This window comes from Salvia splendens, chromosome 2, assembly GCF_004379255.2.
Source record: "Salvia splendens isolate huo1 chromosome 2, SspV2, whole genome shotgun sequence".
In the NCBI taxonomy this organism is placed as follows: Eukaryota; Viridiplantae; Streptophyta; class Magnoliopsida; order Lamiales; family Lamiaceae; genus Salvia; species Salvia splendens.
Window position 1 is genome coordinate 26,193,146 of NC_056033.1, and position 20,686 is coordinate 26,213,831.

General features: G+C 34.3%; 1 protein-coding gene and 1 pseudogene across 1 annotated transcript; both read left to right on the forward strand.

The window, feature by feature from the left end:
• The first annotated feature begins 1,500 nt into the window (after nt 1-1,500).
• On the forward strand, nt 1,501-6,251 carry LOC121777165 (annotated as a pseudogene).
• Nucleotides 6,252-9,413: 3,162 nt separating this feature from the next.
• Nucleotides 9,414-11,394, forward strand: LOC121763311 (transcription factor bHLH148-like). Its single transcript, XM_042159307.1, has 3 exons — nt 9,414-9,557; nt 9,877-10,460; nt 11,056-11,394. Exons 2-3 carry the CDS (start codon nt 9,915-9,917, stop codon nt 11,143-11,145), a joined length of 636 nt encoding a protein of 211 aa, XP_042015241.1. The 5' UTR covers nt 9,414-9,557; nt 9,877-9,914; the 3' UTR covers nt 11,146-11,394.
• The last annotated feature ends 9,292 nt before the right edge of the window (nt 11,395-20,686 follow it).

Sequence of the window (20,686 nt, forward strand, 5' to 3'; positions counted from 1 at the left end):
CTTGTCCGTTTGTCATTATAGCTTCTATCTTTTCTAACTGTTGGATTCACTCAGTCACTCATTCCTCATAAGAAATGTTAGGACCATTCACTCATTCATTTTGTCATACCATTGATGCTGCGAGAATCACCAACTTAGTATAGTTCCTTAAGGCCTTTGATCAGGTTGTAATGGAGCTAATAGGGTGTTATGTGAAATTAGGTGAGAGTCCTAAGGGTTCTATGCTCATAACAGAAACTTAAAATATGTGAGCATGTGAACTCAGAGACAAAACCAAGACAACCCCCCTGTTTATTCTGATTATTTCCCAAAGGATGATCATATATTTTTTTTCTTTTCTTTCTTAGCTATTCTAGCTCTATACATTCTTTATCTCTTTCTTTTTTAGGGTCAGGTTATATGATTTTTGCCCATCCTTTTTTTTAAAGGTCTCTCTTTTTGTGGGTCAAGTTTGCAACGAACCTCTTTTTCCGTCTCTGCGATGACTGGATCAGACTTGACATTTATTTTTGATTCATCGTTATCTTTTGCAATAGTCTCGATGACGGAACCAGATGTGGCCTCCTTTTTAGCCATGACCTCTTTATTTTTGCTAAATATGCAACTGCCTCAATTATTTTGTTGAGAAGTTTATTCGTCTCGGCGAAGTAAATGACATCCTCATCAAAGTTATGATAAACAGCATCTGGAAGTTCTTTCCATGAGCAATCAGGATTCAAGCGTCGATACTCATGGAGCCATACGGATGCTGGATGGTCAAAAAATAACCTCACAAAGAACAGTCGATCGGCATCAGAGAACAAGTGATAGTCAAACTATTCTTGAATGTCCAAAATCCCTTTCAAAGGGTTAACACCAGAAAACCGATGAGCAGTAGGAGGGTAGTCTGACAGCAAAACGGACATGGTGGTAGAAATAAATAAATTGGAGGATAAGAACCTAATGAAAGCACCAATTTGATAGGCTTTAATTTCCTACCTTGAAGAAAATGGGTGATTGCCGTGTAATTTGAGAGATGCTCGGGGAGATATCGGTTTTCTCCAAGAGGGAGAAACCGTAGAGGAATGAGATTAATAATTCAATTCTTCATTCTGCTTGATAATAATAAAAGACTCCACACATATTTATGTGGTACAAAAAAGATCTCCTATAAACTAGGAAAGCAAATCTAATCCTAACCAGTGAAAGTAAATCAAATCATAATAACTAAATAATAAAACATAAAATGAGCTAACTAATTATACGGAGAGACAACTCCCTTCCGGAATAAAGTAAAAGACCAGGTCCCTATCAGATTCCGAGGATATGCAGGTATGAGACTGGATATTCCAGAAGAGCTTAATAATCTGGTTCTTCTTTTCTGGTGTCCATTTCACAAGACCTTCAGGATTAAGCGTGTTTAACTTAGGGAAATTGTGGAAGAATAAATACCACGAGCCCTTGTGCATTTGTGGTTCCTACGTAATGGAAGAATAAACACCAAAGATCGTCTCTTTAGACATGGAATCCAAGGAGTTGATGACGATAGGTGTGCCCTTTGCAAGGAGGAACGAGAGACCATTGAGCATCTCTTTTTCAGCTGCAAGTTCTCCTCCAGCTTGTGGTATTTTTGTTGTTCTCAATGGGGTATCTCTTACTGCATCCCAAACCATGATTTCCCAAACCATGCAATGACAAATCTACTCTCATGGCGGCGTGGTACACCGTTCACAAAGTTTGATATGAAATCTTGGTTGTCAATGTTCTACATTATTACTTGGACTGTTTGGGATATCATGAATAGGGTTGTTTTCCAAGGCCTCAACCTGAATTGGGAGTTTGAGAAAAAAATGTTGTTTTGGTGCCTCGGCATGTGGACCCGGGGTTGGTGTCACAATTTTTCCTTCTCGCCCGGACAAATTCTTAATAATTTGGAGAAAGTCAGGAAGTGGGCAGGTTCTTATCAACCCGAGGCTAGGTGCTAAGCTTTTCGTGGCCTTCTTGACAGTGGTTTTATGGCTCCTATCGCTTGTCGTAGTTTTCTTTTCTAGATTTGATTGTGGTGGAGTTTGTTGCTCCCTTTCTTATTATTTTTGTGTTGTTATGATTCTGTTTGTACTTCACAGCTTCTCTTGGCTCTAGCATTTTAATTAATTAAAAAAAAACTTTGGACCAACTGTAAAAGGAGTGAGCTCCTAAAAAAGCGTATGAGTAAAAAATAAAATATGCTGAAAGACATGTTAATTTGTAGACGTATCCGTGAATTTGGAAGCCGACTTGTTCACTCACTATTGATGAATTAGAAAAATAAACACAGATATAATAATCTTTATGACTTTACACCTCTATTTTTCATATCAAAACATCAAATAGAAACACAAACATAAATAATGAAAATTTGAAAGAAAAAAAAATCAATAAATAAAAGAACACACTGGACGGTGCCCATATCTAGAACATTGAATTGTTTAATGATGTCTCATGGTAGGGGGCAGTCACCTCTGGCTTGTGATTGCACTAAAATTATGATTTTTATTAGAATTATCTATGACAACGTATATGAATGGCATGTTCACATAATAATTGAATGAAATATTATTGATGGTGATGGCGAATTAATATTATCCGAACACAGCACAAAAAGCCAAAGCCTATCCCTTAGCTATATATTATCATACTATAAATTAGTCTTGAGGTGCGATACAGCAACACATACATGCATGCATTGCATATTTTTTGAAAGTTATGACCTCTTAAATTAATTTATCTTTTATGGCTAATTCATGATTTATGTTTGTGTTTATAACTATCAGTTTCTAAGGGTTCAAAATTTGAGTTTTTTTATACAAAAGAAATAATCAATGTTCAAAATTTGATTTTTTTTCTTATAAAAGAAATACTTTGAGCTAAGAAGTAAGCAAACAAAAGAGTCAATCAACATACTAACGATATACGGCAGAAAACACACTAAAAAAACACTCTTTGCTAACACTCCCACCTATCTACCATAGCTAAGCAAAGTAATACTCCTCACCATCTCAGACAACATGCACTTTGAGTTTTAATATAAAATTGATAAAGTAAAAGAGAGGTTGAGAAAAAAAAGTAGTATTGTTAATGGAGAATAAGTCTTATCTTTAGAGAAAAAAGTTTCCAATATTAGAAAGTGCATATTTTTATGGGACAGATGGAGTAACTGTTAAAAAATACAATGCGGAAAATAAAAGACTATTGCAGAATGTAAAAGACGGAGAGAACTTCAAAGACTACATTGTGAATGACTTGAATTAATTCTCTCAATGGTTACACAACCTTTTATAGGCTCTAATTCTAGCTATACATGGAAAATATATACTAATATCCTTTTTATTTGATTTTCCATAATCTTTAATTGATTTCCTTCTTTATTCATGCCATAACTTCATCTCTTGCCTTCTTGTTCTCCAATTACTTGATTTCCTTATTCCAACACTCCCCCTCAAGTTGAGTATCGAGTTTTTCGACACTTAACTTGCACGATCTTTAGTTTGATAAATAGTTTATACTCGTATTTAAGAGTTCTTCAATTTCCATTGATAGTTTATGCTCGTATCATAGAGTTTCTTCAATTCATCATTGATAATTTATACTCGTATCAAAGAGTTATTGAAAGTTTAGACTCATTTCAAGGAGTTCTTCAATTTTCTGTTGACGGTTTTAACTCGTGTCAAGGAGCTCATTCGAACAGTTTTGACTCATGTCAAGCAGCTAATTCGGACAGTTTTGACTCGTGTCGAGGAGCTCATTCGGACAGTTTTGACTCTTGTCGAGGAGCTAATCTATACAGTTTTTGCTCATATCTAGGAGCCATCAGCCAGTTTTGACTCATGTCGAGGAGCTAATCTAGACAGTTTTTGCTCATATCTAGGAGCCACTTCATTTTTTTCCGACTGACAGTTTTTAACCGTGTCGAGGAGCTCATTCGGACAGTTTTGACTCGTGTCGAGGAGCTAATTCTGACAGTTTTGACTCTTGTCGAGGAGCTAATTCAGACAGTTTTAACTCTTGTCGATGAGCTAATTCACCTTTGGACTGAATTTAAATTACAACCCATAGCTTAATTTGGGGCCATTCTCGGCCCATTTCTTTTCTTTGGGGCCATTCTCAGCCCATTTCTTTTCTTTGTTGAGCCTAAGGACACTAGACCCAAATTTGTTTCTTCTTGTTGGAATACTTTGGTCGTCCATCCAAAGTCTACTCTCTCCCGACGGTGAGAATTCTCCCGTCACTCCTTCAATCTGGTTTCTGATTCTTCAACAGCCGACGCTTCGCGGCTTTTCCCGCGGTTGTTCCTTTAACATCGTCTTTTGGCAACAGGTTCTCAACGTCCACTCGACGCCATCCCATTGCCATCAACTCTTCACAGCGGCTGTGTGGCGACACTATCTCTCTCCCCCTCGCCACCCAGACGTTGGCTGCTTTGCCTTCGTCCTTGGCAATTCTCTCCTTAATTCGGAGATTGAATCATTTGGCAAGTGGTTGATATCTCCCCTCTGCCAAACACTTCATTATAATGTGAGTTCACAGTCTCTCACGGCTGCCACCTCTTCGGCAGTAGATTTTCCTTTCTCGATTGCTTCTTCTTCTCTGGACCATTTCTGCCTGAAGCTATCTTTTCTGGCATAGGCGCTGCTCCAATCATCTCGAATAATTATCCGGCTTGGGCTAACCTCTCCCCCTCTGCAGGATAATTCTTTGACTGCTATATCTCCTTACCTGAATGCCCTGCTGCTGGTCATGGCAAGCTTCTCACGGGCCATTTTGACGGTACTTTCTCAGGCCAGATATGATTGAAGAGAGATTGTTCGGTCAGATACTTATTCTCCCCCTCGGCCGGACAAATCGAGGACTCCTTTGTTTTCTTCTTTTGAAAGCGGTTGTGCGCGTTGCTGCTATCAGGATTAGTTCGGGCAGCAGCTGCCTGTCGTTCTTGGCAGTCCCGTTTCTTCCAAAACTTGATAGGAACTTGGAATTGTTTTCTTCTGTCTTGATTTCTTTAACAAAAATATGCTCATCTGAATGATGCAGAGGGAAAACAAGTTCAAGTGCACAAGAAGATTGAGTACTCAATGCAACTGAATGCTTCTCGAATCAAGGTTCTCCAAGCCCAGGATGATTTTGTCAATTCCATGAAGGACAGTGCATCAAAGAACTCCTGGGTGTTAGGCAGTGTTCAGAAAAACTATAAAAATCTCCTGAAGAATCTAATTGTTCAGAGTTTGTTGAGGCTGAAAGAACCATCTGTGTTGTTGCGCTATCGTAAAGAGGATTTGCAATTGGTTGAGTCTGTTTTGGATTCAGCAAAGGAAGAGTATGCAGAGAAAGCACCATCAACCTGAGATCATTGTTGACAAAATCTATCTTCCACCGACCCCTTCTAAATAGAATGAGCATGATCGCTACTGTTCTGGCGGTGTTATGGCCGGGAAAATATACTGAAATACCGCACTTACCGTACCGAAAAAATGCCGAAAATACCGAATTTTTGGTTTACCGTACTTTTCGGTACAGTATCATACCGTACCGACAGTTTTAGGTACGGTAAATGTATGCATTTTGTATATACCGTGGTATACCGCGTTACACCGCATCATACCGCAATTGCGGTATATACCGCAAATTTACGGTATAACACGGTATACAGCAAATACGGTATATACCGTAATTGGCGTTATATACCGCAGATATGCCATATTTAACATATTTATTATTTATAAAATATATTATTATATAATTTTATTAAACATAATTGAATGGATTTTGAATGTCATGAACTATGTTTGCTTTGTGATGGATTTTTATCACTTTAGATATTTCCTAGATGTTTAAAATGATATTTTTGCTATTTAATGCATGAATGTTAGGTTTTGACATGCGGTATTCGGTATACCGTACTGTGATTTCAGCATACCGCATATTGCGGTATACCGAAATCAAGGTACGGTATACCAAAATGTCGGTAAGGTAACGATATCTAAATTTTGGTATACCGACTTTTCGGTATACCGGTATGCGGTATACCGAAAAAAGCGGTACGGTAAAGGTAAGGTTTTTGGTCTTACCGCACTTTTCGGTACGGTATGCGGTATGTCAATTTCGGTACGGTATACCGTACCGTTCCAACCCTAGGCGGTGTGGTGTTGGCTTCTAGGGATGGGAAAATTGTTTTTGAGAACACTCTTGATGCAAGACTGGAGGTTGTATTCCGCAAAAAGTTGCCAGAGATACGATAAAGTCTGTTTCGCCATATCGCTGCTTAAGGGTTGGAGAACTTTGTAAATTGTGGGAATGTAACAGTAATTCCTTCACAAAGCAGAATAGCCTATTGATATTTGGTGCAACCCTTTTTTTGGATTTTTTGGGTACAAGAATCTGATTGAACGGTTCCTTTTTTTTTAACAAACTAACGATGGATCGTTAGCTGTTCTGATACCATGTTAGAAAATACAATGCAGAAAATAAAAGACTATTGCAGAATGTAAAAGACGGGGAGAACTTCAAAGACTACATTGTGAATGACTTTAATTAATTCTATCAATGGTTACACAACCTTTTATAGGCTCTAATTCTAGTTATACTTGGAAAGTATATACTAATATCCTTTTTATTTGATTTTTCATAACCTTTAATTGATCTCCTTCTTTATTTTTGTCATAACTTCACATATTGCCTTCTTGTTCTCCAGTTAATTGATTTTCTTATTCCAACAGTAACACTTACCAGTAATACCTCGACTCTTGAGACAACCCTTAACAAACAGCCATCCAAACAGCCATACCAGTAGCTCAACCTTTGCTATTTGACTTTTCAAGCTTTAACTTTTTTTGGGGGACGTCCTATCATAAATGAGTCATTTAACTTTTAAGCGAAAATTATATATCTTACTTTATTTTTCCACCTACTTTATTCTTTTCACTTCTCTACTTTTTCCTGTCCACTTTAACTCTTAAAATATCAATTCTTCAAATTTCGGGCTTAAAAGAAGTCGTTCGCTTATGTCGGGAGACTGAGGAAGTATTAATTAGTCTTAGAAAAATCCGAACTCAAAAAAAGAAATCTAACGATAATGATGAAATTCTCCAGAAAATCCACCAGTAGATAAATAATTTCATGAAAATAATTAGTAGTAGATAAATAATTTCACGAAAATGATTTCTCAATTCAATTTGGAAGCGGCAGACAAACGTCGTTACCAACCAAATACTACTATTTATTTATGCAAATAAAGAAGCAAAAGTGTTTCTTTGCACGTTGTTAGGGTTTAAAAGCTCTATTAAACAGCCTGTCTAGCTTTTAGAAAAGCCATTAAATATTAATGGCCTAATCACAATTTTGACATTAATAAATTAAAAACTAAAAAAGTAGTAATCTAAATAATGCATTTACAAATCCCCAAAACTATTCAACCAATCATTTATCTATACAGCTAGTTATATTAATTAAATAGTTATGGACTACAATTGGAAGTTAAAAAATACGATAGTTCAAACATCTTTGGAGGTAGAATGCATCAAGTCTTATTTTAATTTCTTTCAACTACCTCAGCATTTTATTTCATGAATTGATCGTCAAGAATACTTATGTTTTGACGTAATTTTGGTTTCACTTTAATTTCAGTTTGTAATAAAATTGTCAAGTTTATAATTGGTACTTAAAATCACAAACTTTGACCAAAATATGGTTATATAAATTTAAAAAATGTTTTAATACATCATAAACTTTACATTTTATGTATTATTTTGCATGTCGGGTCCTAATATCACGAACTTTGACCCAATTATTTTTGCTAAATGATTATAATTTTTTTCAAAAATTGTGTTAATTCAATATTGATCTACATATAATTAGTTCAAATAAATAACCATTGACTGATGAATAATTGATTCTTTACTTGTTAACGACGTATATATAGATAAGAACACAGAAATAGTTTTCTAAGCCAATAATTATGGCAATCACACAAGCAAGAATCTTTATTCTCCAAAATATTTTATATTAATAGACCGACTACTTTCATTTGTTATTTAAATTGTATTTTTCTTGATAATTCTATTGGAAAAATAAATGAATAAAGAAGGAATTTTTACTTATAAATATGATAGCAAAAGAGCATTACAAAACATAAAAGTATAATATTTTATTAAATATATTTTCTATTTGAGAATGATTTTTTATGAAAAAAGGTAAATATGGCAATGATAAGATTTACTCTCTATTGATTGAAAGGTAAAAATATCTCTTTAAAATATCAAAAAATATAATACATTCTCAAATACCATAAAATATTTCTTGGAGAATGATTTTTCATTAAAACAAGGTTTACTAGATATAAGACTTTACCTTTCCATTTCTCTCTCCACATAGAGATGCTCTTACTAATAATAAAATCAAGATTATGCATAAACTATTATGTTTATAATCATAAAAAATATATAATCCAACATATTTTAATAATAAAATCCGTTTACTAAATACTTTGTTTGGATGTTTTAGAACTTTTTTATTGGAAATATTATTGCATATTTGCATTTATTAGTTTATTATAAATTAGTACTACATCCGTCCCATTATAGAACGTTTTATTTTTAATGAAACAATCGGAAAAGAAAACGTTTCATTTTTACTCGATCTAAAGGAGCATATAATATTGGGAAAATAATTGTTGATTTACAAAATATAATCCGATGTAATACATTACAATGTATTTTTTCAAATTGGAGAAGAAATTTGCATATTTCTTAGTATATAATGTAATGGTATAATATAAATACATAATCTTGATTTTATCACTAGTAATAATAATGTAGTAGTATGATTTTGATTTTGTACCACGGTCTACGGATACCTGATATGGTATATATCTAAGGAACTTATAATTTATTTAACATATAAAGAAGTAGTATTAAAATTTGTTTTATGGTTTTATAGGTATTTTAGTTCAAGTAATTTTACAAAAATGGGGAAGTTCTAAGTACAAATTAGAGAATTATTTTATTCCTATCCTATACTCACTCAATCTCATTGAAAATAAAATATTTTTTTAATGTATCATTAAAAATAAAATGCTTCCTAAAATGAAAAAAAATATTATCTCTATCTTTTATTTCTCTTGTTTTATTCTCTCCTTATTAACTAATAAAATAATAATGTATAGCAAAAAGCAAATGTTTCATTTCTAAGTAATTGATGAACTAAATTCTTTTAATACCACGAAAGTGGATTTTTTATGATATGGTAGTATTTTTTTTAAATACCACGAAAGTGGAAATATCAAAATTATAGGATAGCTTATGTAATTCACTCTTTAGGAAATTGGAAATTAAAATAGAAAGTATGTGTGCAATTTCTCTAAAGGATATAAATATCGTATTTTGCTGAATCATTTTCCCCAAAGCTCCTCCACTCACCGTCCCACCATTTCTTCTCCACTTCATTGAAAAAACTCCATTTTCATTTCTTCTATTCTATATATTCATATACATCAACGCAAATCTCCATCGAAAACGCAATCACAGAAATCATCTCCTCAATTTCTTAAGGTGTCGTTCAATTCTATGAATTTTATTTTGTTTGATTCGACAAAATTATAATTAACGGAATTACCTTTTCATTCCTATTCATGCGATTCATTATTCTGGCTCCGGTGATGATCCATTCACTAAATTTTCGAATCTATTTGTTTGATTAGAGAAGAAATCTGCATATTTCTCAGAATCGGTTCTGTTTTTTTTTTTGAAATATTGGGGGAATGTTCTGTTCGTGTGATTTGTTTCTGTGTTTAGTATTCATAATGCGCTAATCTGCTTTGATCGATTTCGCTCATTTTCTTCATTGTAATTGTATCAATTGAATCTGCAGCTCGAATTCTGGAATCAAAACTCAATTGATTAAAAAGGATGATGATGTCGTCGATTATATCATCATCGAATCCATCAGTAAATCCATCGACGAGAAGGAAGAAAAAGAAGAAAATCAGCCACAATCCCCAAATCCAGCCCGAAAACCCCCAAATTGAATGGAAATCGGAGGCGCAGCAGCAAATCTACTCCTCGAAGCTGCTCCGCGCGCTGCAGCAGGCGCGGCTGGGCTCGTCGGGGCCGCGGGGAGTTCGCGAGGCAGCGGACGGCGCCCTGGCCGCGACGGCGCGGGGGCGGACGCGGTGGAGCCGCGCGATCCTGACGAGCCGGCTGAGGATCAAGTTCATGAAGAAGAAAAGCGTGGAGAGGCGGCGGCGGAAGGTGATGGCGGTGATCGCCTCCGCCGGTAATTATCAGCAGCGGAGGAGGTCGAAGGTCGGCGTGTTGAGGCTGAGGTCGAAGTGCTTGCCTGCGTTTCAGCGGAAGGCGCAGGTGCTGAGCCGGTTGGTCCCCGGCTGCCGGAAACAACCGTTGCCGGTGGTTTTGGAGGAGACCACAGATTATATAGCTGCGCTCCAAATGCAGGTATACATAGATGCACCTGTCGCACAGTAGTTGAGTCGTTTATAATGGGGCGCTGATCGGCGAATTTTGCCATTTTTGTTCTTTGTTTTATCAAAATATTTTATTCTCTTGATTTACTCTTTCATCTTTTATTGTTTTTTAATTTATTATTTGAATCATAAATTTTAGTTAAATTATGATTTCCAATTTTGAAATTGAAATATCTAATCACTGAATTTCATTTTTCTTCAATTGTCTTGTCAATGCATAAAATGTTCACGCCTTTCATTAAAATAAGTATTTTTTTCTTTATATTCCTTTATTTTCTCATTTCTTTTCTTATTTAATTGAAATATTATGTGTTTAACATCGTGAAAAGATGTTGATTTTGTGCATGGATGGGGTTAGTTAAAAAAATTAAAATTTTGCTATTTAATTTTTTAGTTTCAAAGTTCATGAGACAAACTAAATTTTGACCAAAACTTCATGATTTAAATGACTATTTTTTCTTTTTTTAAATTTCTTAAATCAACATATTTTGTGGGGCTCACCTGTTCAATAATACATGAGCTATTTGTGAAATTAAGTTAGTGAATTATGGTTTTGGTGATTGTAGGTGCGAGCCATGAGTGCATTAGCCGAGCTACTTACCGTTTCAGGCTCATCTTCTAGCAGCACCTATGCGGACCCCACGCAGCTAATATGATATTTTCTTCTTCTTTGGTTTCTCTGACTGTTCAGCTATTCCCCCAGCTTACGAGTAGTATCCTAATGTGAATTGTTTTGGAAAGAAATGGAATATTTGGGTGAGCATTGTGCCTAGAATAGTAAAACTAATAAAGATGATAATGCTGGTAATATTGTTTACTACTACTAAGTACTAATATTTGAAATGAGATAATTAGGATGGGCTAATGTGGATTAGTGGGAAGGAATCAAGTCACCATCTTCTTTATTCACGTGGTCTCCACCTTTATGTATTGCAATGGGGTCATTTGTAATACTTAGATTTCGAGTTCTTTCCACTTTACTTTCAATAGCACTTCATCCGTCTATCCAAGGCTAATTTGACCTGATATAGATTTTAAAAAGTGTAAAAGTCAATTTTAATCTTAAACATATGACCAAAATGCAAACTTAGTTCAAAACACACATTTTTTTATAAAACAGGTCCATAACAAATGAAATCTTTATCGGAGTGGTCCTTTTTTTACGGTTCCCGTAAAAAAACTAACGGTCATGCCACTGTGTATTTGTGTATTTCGTGTTGACCGTTAGTTTTTTGACGGAATCGTAAAAAAGGACTACTTCGTCGACATTTTCATTTGTTATGGACCTGTTTTTTTAAAAGTGAATGTTTTGGACCAAATTTGTATTTTAGTTATATGTTTAGGACCAAAATTGACATTTATTCTTTTTAAAAATTATAGTAGAAGTGAGTGGGAAAAGGTTAGAGTAGTGAAATGTGTGTGAAAAGAAGTTGGCGGAATGTGTGGTAAATTACCAAAAATAGTAAAAAAAACAAATGTAATATTTATATAATTAATTTGTAATCTGTAAAAATATATTGGGACAACTTTATAAGCTCCCAAAAGATAAAATTGTTTAATTTTTTTGATCTAATAAATACTCCTATTAATCATTTTAAAGTAATAATGCTATTATAATTTGCTAGTGAAACATATTCTCCTCCACTTTTGATCATATTTTAGTTTTCTCTTTCTAGCTTATATTTATCTTCAGTCTGTAAACATAACTACTTAAATATAATAATGTAACAATCTTTATTTGATTAATAAATTAACTGAATAAGTGAAATAACTTACCGATACAGAGTCAAGTGATTAACCGTACTAGTCAATAAACGGAACCTTTATTTTAAAGAACTTTAGATTGCAAATGCTTTATAGAATATGTCAAAATAAATTTTGACAAATAGTGACATGGATAATATTATTGTATAATGATGAAAATGTAGGTTGTGGGCATGTGTATTTGGGAAGGTGAAGAGAAGTAGAGTCGGTTAAGAAATTTGTTTTGCGGCATGTTCTTATAATCATGACTCCACGCTGTTTCATGTGGAGCTCTCAAAAAGATATACCCCTTTATATTTTTATCAGATTTGTTAATTTATACTTAGAAGTACTCCATCCTCCATCCGTCTCTTTGGAGTTGAGCTGTATTTCTATTCGGATTGTTCCATTGTAGCTGAGTCGTTTTCTTTTTAGCAAAAAGCAACAATTTTTCTTCTCTCTTCATCTCTCTACAGTTTTCTTTTTCTACTTTATTATTCGTCTATTTACCTCACTTAACACAACATTTCTTAAATCACGTGCCGAAAAGAAACGTCTCTACTACAGAGAGACGGAGGAAGTAGTTTTTTTTTTGAATTGTAGTCAATTAAAAGTATAAATAATAAAAGTATAATTTCTTTTGTATATGGATATTTTGTATATGTATAATGGACTTCATCCTAAAATGAACATTACGTGATAATGTACTGTGGAATATGAAATTTCAAACTATTACCAAATTGAAATCTTTCGGTAACATATCATACCGTACCGAAATTCACAGTATGTTGAAAACTCTGTATATTTAGCAATTTTTTTGGGTCTAAGTTTGTATGCAAACAATATGGATTAGGGTTTTTTGGAAAATGATGATTGACACAAGAGGGTGGGGGGAAGGGAAATTCATTACTACTTTAACATGTGCACCAACATCCACACAAGCACATGATGCATCCTTTTTCCCATGTGCATCGCTAAATCTTCCGACCTTTTCAGTTTTGTGTTTCTACTTTTGCATAGAAAATTGAAATTTTATACATAAAATGAAAATGTTATGCTACACGCCTTATGTGAACTCTTTATGTGAGTACCTCTCCCGTTTAACACACATTTAACGTTGTTCGTTTCAATTTATATATTTAGTTTGATTTTAATACATTAAAAAATGCTATTGAAATTTTTAATTTCATAAAATTCATAAAAATCAAAGCTCGATTTACTCGTTTTCTCTATAAATTCAAATAAATTAATAAAATAACAAATAAAGCTTTATTTTTATGATTTTTGTGAAATTAAAAATTCCAATAACATTTTTTAATATATTAGAATCAAACTAAATATATAAATCGAAACGAACAACGTTAAATATGCGTTAAATGAGGGTGGTTCTCACATAAGGTATGTAACATATCACCCCTCTAATAAAATTACGAAATATGTAATGCATGCTTAACATATAATATCACATTCGTAATGAAAAAATTCATGTGACAAATGGATAGAAAAAACTAAAACAATGAACACAAATTCCGTGTGAGTGTCATTTTTTATATTGGTTTTAGTTTGTCTCGTTTTTCTTGAATTTCATTTTTTCATGTTGTAGTTTATTTTGCATAGCCTTGATCATTCCCAATTTGGGTGATAGTTATTTTTAGTTTTCAATGTTAAGTATTAGTTATAATTTATGATAAGCGATTTGATTTCATAATTAGGGTTTATGTATTTTTAATTTCAATTATCAGTTACAAATATTCGTTTGAATTTATTACATAACAATTAACTTTTTTATAGCAACTATTAAGAAATTCTTGATAGTAGCTAGGCAATAGGGTAAGAGAGAAGAAAGTGGTTAATAATAATAATTTATATTTTTTATGTATCAGTATTAATATTGTTTAGGGTTATTCTTTTATGTTTATAAGTAGGTGCATAAAAATGCCCCCAGATAGCTAATACTACTATATATTTTCATCCAATTCATTGTTTTATCATTTATGCATAGCAAATGAAATTCATATTTCTACAGCAGTAAAAGAAGAGATAAACAAAAAAAATCCCAAAGGTTTGGGAAATAATTCCATAAAACATGACATGGCATAATAGTGAACTTACCTTAAAAGTTAAATAACATATTTCCATGCATCCACAAATATATTAGCACTAGAAATAGAAATTTAATCATAATTCACATAACTGATTAGAGCAATGATCATATAAGAGAACGATTGTTAAAAGTATATATGTAAATAAGTATGAATTCTTCGTTATTACTTATTAGTCATATTTAATGTAGCATGCCCTTGACTAAAGACAAAATAAAAATTGTTAATCACAAAAGTTTAGGGGACATCATCACTAAACCTTTGCTTAGCCCCACACCCGAACTTGACATGATATTAGCCGCATAATTATGATATTTATAAATTGAGTAAAGGTCAATTTCGATCCTAAATATATGATTAAAATAAGAATATGATCTAAAATGTTTATATTTTGAAAACGGGTCCATAACAAATAAAAATGTCGTCGAAGTAACCTTTTTTTACGATTCCGTCAAAAAACTAACGGTCAACGCTGATTGCACAGTGGCATGACTGTTAGTTTTTTGACAGAACCGTCAAAAAGGGACCATTCCGACAAAAATTTCATTTGTTATAAACCTATTTTTCAAAAAGTGAATATTTTGAAACAAATTTATAATTGGTCATATATTTAGAATCAAAATTAAGCTTTGCTCTTATAAATTTAACATAAAGAGTAATGAAATACCTTTGGAAACCCTATATAGAGGTTTTTAAATTTTTATCCATCAAAAGATAACTAGGTACATGAGGCAGATCAAAATTGGGTCCCATAATTAATTGGGTTAAAAAAAATAAAGTTTAACAGTTTGAAAAGAATGATAAAATCCAAAGAACGGAAACTGCAAGAAATAGGAACATGTAACACAAAAGAAGGAATATATAAAAGAAAAAAAATAAAAAATAAAAAAGAAGGAATATATGGGCTCCACTCACCATCAACATTTAGTGGGCAACCATGTGTCTAAATGCTACAAAAATCATAAAATAAATAATGCTTATATTATCATAATACAATTATCAATCTGCATTTCTCGTTATTTCATTATACATGGCATCTAAAAAAAATACTATGCCTGTATTTCATTTAATGTAACAAATTGTTGTTATTTCAATAATCCTGGTGATAATAGAAGTTTACACTATGGATTATGGAATAAATGTGGGAATAATTAAAAGAATAATTACAAAAAAACTTTCTATGATGATTAACCAAGAACAATGGAGAATGAATATAAGCCATATAACAATAGCGTGCCTTGACTCATATTGAATGAATAATGAAATTGCTTTATAATAGTTATGAATCTTCAAGACGATCAGAGACATTATTCACAATATATTGTAGAGAAAATACAGAAATATTGAATCGTTTTATAATGTCTAGGGACCATAACCCAAGCTTATATTTATATAAATATAAAACTCCTTATTTTCTATACACTCCCTCAACAAATAGAAAATCTTATATTTATCGAATCACTTTAATTGGACAACTGAAAGATGGTCATACACATTAGATTAGTCGTGTCGAAGCCCAAATTTCAAACAATCTCCTTTGGGCAACACATAACACCAAATAAATGTGTACAAACTAATGAACACTCAAATACGATATATTGCAGTGTACTCCCAAACAATCTTATCATTAACCTTATCAACATATGACTAAATAGGTAGTCACCATATTTTTCATGATTATACACATCAGTAATCACATGCAAATACAATCAACAATGGATCAATTATAGAATATAGCATGAAAATTTCGTCATGCCTATTTTTAACTAACTGAAACCAAATTAAACAAGTAATGGACAAAACATAATACTCCCTCCTTCCCAAAGAAGATGGCACACTTGGGAAATGACACGAGATTTTAGGAAATGTTGTTTTGTGTGTTAAGTGGTAAGAGAAAATATAATTTTATAATTAATGTGAGAGGAAACTTTTTCCAAAAGGGGAAATGTAACATCTTTTGTGGGACAAACTAAAAAGGAAAGTGTGACATCTACTATGGAACGGAAGGAGTACTTTATTTCCTCAGAGAATAACATGAGTTTTTTATAACTACATGTTCAAAATACAATATTGAGAAATAACCAAAACTACTTCCAGTAAACAGAAGCATCATCAAATAATGTAACATGCATATAGGCTAAATGCCCATGATAGGTATTGGTCTAATTGGAACCATTTGTTTCACAACTAGAAATATGACATTGCAGATTTTGTCACGGGAAAAATTAAGTGGCATTTCAATACTTTTAGCAATATGCAGCCTAGAGAAAAAAATTTCGCAGCCATATTCAATAACTAGATGCCCCACAGGCCACAACAAGCTACGAATTCTGATGTCACGTAAAAAGTGTTGCAAGTGTCTTCTGAACACTTCTCCAAATGCCTTATCATCTAAGACTTTCTATATCCATTAATTAATTTGTAGTCTGCTATGGACTTTAAATTAATCAATAATTTTTATTTCCAAGAGTTTGTCTAGTACGAGAAGTATATTAAAATATACTTTTTCTTTTCTATTATTCTTGGATAAAATCCAAACTGGCCGGGTTTCCGAACAATAGAACTTCTCTCGAACACCTCTAAGGGATATAGTCAAACCACACAGGACACGATCCAATGTAATAATAAAACTGGCACCATACTAATTATTAATTACTACTACCCAAGATATCAGGAATATTGGGTTACGAAAAACCCGCACCTACTGATAAGTCAAAGCAACGTATGATTAAATAACGTGTGTCCTATATTATTACAAAGATTAAGAAATATTAAATCTCCAAGACATCGTCTTACAGTAGATAGAAATAAAGACGTGTCTATATTTTAGATCCTTTCAATGCTATACCACACCAGTGTCACTAGTCATTCTCAAGGTAAAGACGACCTTTCGTGATAGGTAGCCAGAGACTATCTAGGTTGTGAAAAAGTTTTACTTCTACAAGGTTCCGGCTGGGTCACCTACTGTGATGACCTGTTCCACGACCCAACCTTCAATGTGAAAGACTTAGACTGATTTTACTTTTCGGCGTTTTAATTATATAATTAAATATATAATTAAAGACGGTCAATACCCATTAAAGTAAAATAGAAAGCATGAAGAAAACATTTATTATTTTCATTAAATGAGGAGAGTTTACAATATTCAAGCAATTTATCAAATTCATAATAAACTCGAAAAATGTTTTTTAGCATATATGTTCCAAAAATCTCCCACTTATACTCAAAATATGCTTTCGAGTATACTATTGTCAATTTTCTTCAATTTCTCCCACTTACAGAGAAAGCAGGTCTTAGTCTTTAACGCACTTAACACATATGCCTTCCATATGACGATTAACGTCCCACCCATTAGGGCTTTTGTGAAAGGATCATCAAGGTTGTTTTCCGTTGCAATCTTGACTACTTGTATGTCTCCTCTCTGTACAATCTCCCGAATGATATGATACTTCCTCTCCATGTGTTTGCTTGTTTTATGGGATCGTGGTTCCTTCGAGTTCGCAACAGCTCCAGAGTTGTCACAATAAACCGTGATACTCTTTGGCAAACTCTGAATCACGCCCAACTCCTTGAGAAAGTTCTTGAGCCATACAATTTCTTTTGCAGCTTCAGAAGCAGCTATATATTCAGCTTTCATGGTTGAGTATGCAATGCATTTCTGTTTTGCATCTTTCATATAATGGCTCCACCACCCAAGGTGAACACATAGCCAGAAGTAGACTTCCTCGAATCACGATCAGATTGAAAATCTAAATCCATGTGCCCCATAGGACATAGATCAAATGCCTTGTAAACTAGAACATACTTTTTAGTCCCTTTCAGGTACTTGAGTATATTATTTATTGCAGTCCAATGTCCTTGGCCAGGGTTCGACTGATACCTAGCGACCATGCCTACGACAAAGCATATATCTGTTCGCGTACATAACAAAGCATACATGAGACTTCCAACTACCAAAGCATATGGAACCTTTTTCATGTCCTCTGTCTCTGTGGGTGTCTAATGACACATCTCCTTGGATAGATGAATTCCATATCTGAAGGGTACAAAACCTTTCTTGGAATTATCCATGCTAAAGCGTTGTAGTACGGTATCGATGTAGGACTCTTGGGATAAGCACAACATTCTTTTCTTGTGATTTCTAATCACTTTGATTCCTAGAATGTGTCCCGCATCTCCCAAGTACTTCATCTTAAACTGGGTAGACAACCAGTCTCTTACGAACGACAACATCTTGTTGTTGTTTCCAATTAACAAGATATCATCCACGTAAAGTATTAAGAACACCACATTTGCACCTTCAACTTTCTTATCCACGCAACTTTCTTCTGGGCACTAATCAAAACAAAAAGATTTTACAGTTTTATCAAAGCACATGTTCCATGCTCTAGATGCTTGCTTGAGTCCATAAATGGATCTCTTAAGCTTCCAGACCATGTTCTCTTTGCCCTTAACCCCATAGCCCTCGGGTTGTTTCATGTAAATGGTTTCTTCAAGAATGACATGTAGAAATGCGGTCTTGACATCCATTTGTCATACTTCCCAGTCCATGTAGGCTGGGATGGATAGGAGGATTCGAATTGATTTAAGCATAGCGATAGGTGAGAAGGTCTCATCATAGTCGATGCCCTCTCTTTGGGTATAACCTTCGCCACTAATCTAGCTTTAAACAATTTCACCTTCCCATCAGGACCTCGTTTACGTTTGAATACCCACTTACTTCCAATGGAAATGCAGCCTTCGGGTAGGTTTTCATGGTCGTAAACGTCCTTATCCTCCATTGATTGTAGTTCGGAATCCATCGCCTCAATCCTGTTGAGGCCATCCAAATCATTTACTGCTTCTTTGTAGTTCCAGGAGTCAGGTTCTAGATGGCCGGAAACTAAGTCAGAAGACTCGCCCAGACCAATCCACCTTTCAGGTTCTTTTGAAACCCTTCCACTACGACGATGCTCAACAATCACAGGAGTAAAAGTTGTAACAGTTGGTGCAATATTTTCTTGTGGAGTTTCCTCTTGTATAATTGGAACGTTATCATCTCTCATTTCATCAAGAGTGATTACACTTCTGGATTTCTGATTCTTTATATATTCCTCTTCCAAGAACTTTACATTTGTGCTTACAAACACTTTGTTGTTGATAAGGCTCATTTCATGCAACGGTTTAGGGGTCAAATGTACGCTACTTGATCGATTTATCACGCAAAGCAAGTGTTAAATGTGCATGAATGCCGCTTGACCAAGGCAACAAGGCCAAACTGATCATGCAAGTACAATAGGCGAAAAGAGCCTAGAAATCGGGGGAGTTGAACAAAGGGAGTAACCAAGCAGGCAAGAAGGGGACCACAGGCTTCCAGAAGAAGGACACGCGGGGCAATGAGCTTGATGGTGCATATCATCCTGTTAGCAAGGACAACGTTCTAGAATGGGACACGTGCTGATATATGAGACGGAAGGACGGAGCTGAGTCATGAATCTATTACTGAAAAGCGTCGTCATTCTAGAAGGAGAGCACGTAGAAATCGATGAGTCGCTCACACTCAGCGTGAGCGAATATTCCCTGCCAAGATCGTTATCCAGCTGGAGGTCGTGCCGAGCCTATAAATAGAGGATGTGCCACCACATTAGAGGGAGCCGATCCTTTACTTTCCGTCTTTAGTTTAGTTTAGCTTAGCTCTCTAGTTTAGTTCAGTTCTCTAGATAGCTTAGATAAAGTAATGCTTAGTTAGAAAGGGTGATCGAAGGAGCGCTGCAGAATACTTGATATCTGTCGGCATATTCTTATGTTTCCCATAGAGGATCCCCTCCGTTTTACTTGCTTTCGTATTTTCCGAAGTGTTAGCTTAGTTTAAATTTCACGTTGTACTGTTCAGAGTTTAGTTTTAATCAAAGTTGCTTTCGTTTTCATCGTGGTGTTTACTGTTTCACGTAGTTAATTTTTCATTCCAGTCTGAAATTCACTTGACACAGTAGTTAAAATTTCCTTGATCAAGTTAGTAAGTTAAATTCTGTCTAGAGTAAAATCAGTAGGTAAAAACACCCAAAGTTAAAGCGTGGCAGCAGCCAACCCCTTGTTCACTACTCACACACTTGATACACTAGCTTCTCTGTGGGATCGACCCCGAACTTGCCGCTTTACTGTTAAAGTAGTGCAAAATTAGGAGTTTATAAATTACTTTGGTAGGAAACGAGTGGAAGCAAGATTGCATTGATCAAGTGGCAACGACATTTGCTAACTGATCCAACCTGTTCAGTTATCATCCATATAACTTGATCCACACTCTATTCGCGCCCATTCTCGAGGCCCTTCCAAAATAGCGCCGTTGCCGGTGAAGCATGGTGTTATTTTATGT

Bases quoted from the DNA above. Each gene is read 5' to 3' on its own strand.
- LOC121763311 (XM_042159307.1), top strand. From the start codon at position 9,915: ATGATGATGTCGTCGATTATATCATCATCGAATCCATCAGTAAATCCA. The intron at 10,461-11,055 runs GTATACATAGAT...TGGTGATTGTAG, and splicing joins TAGCTGCGCTCCAAATGCAG to GTGCGAGCCATGAGTGCATT.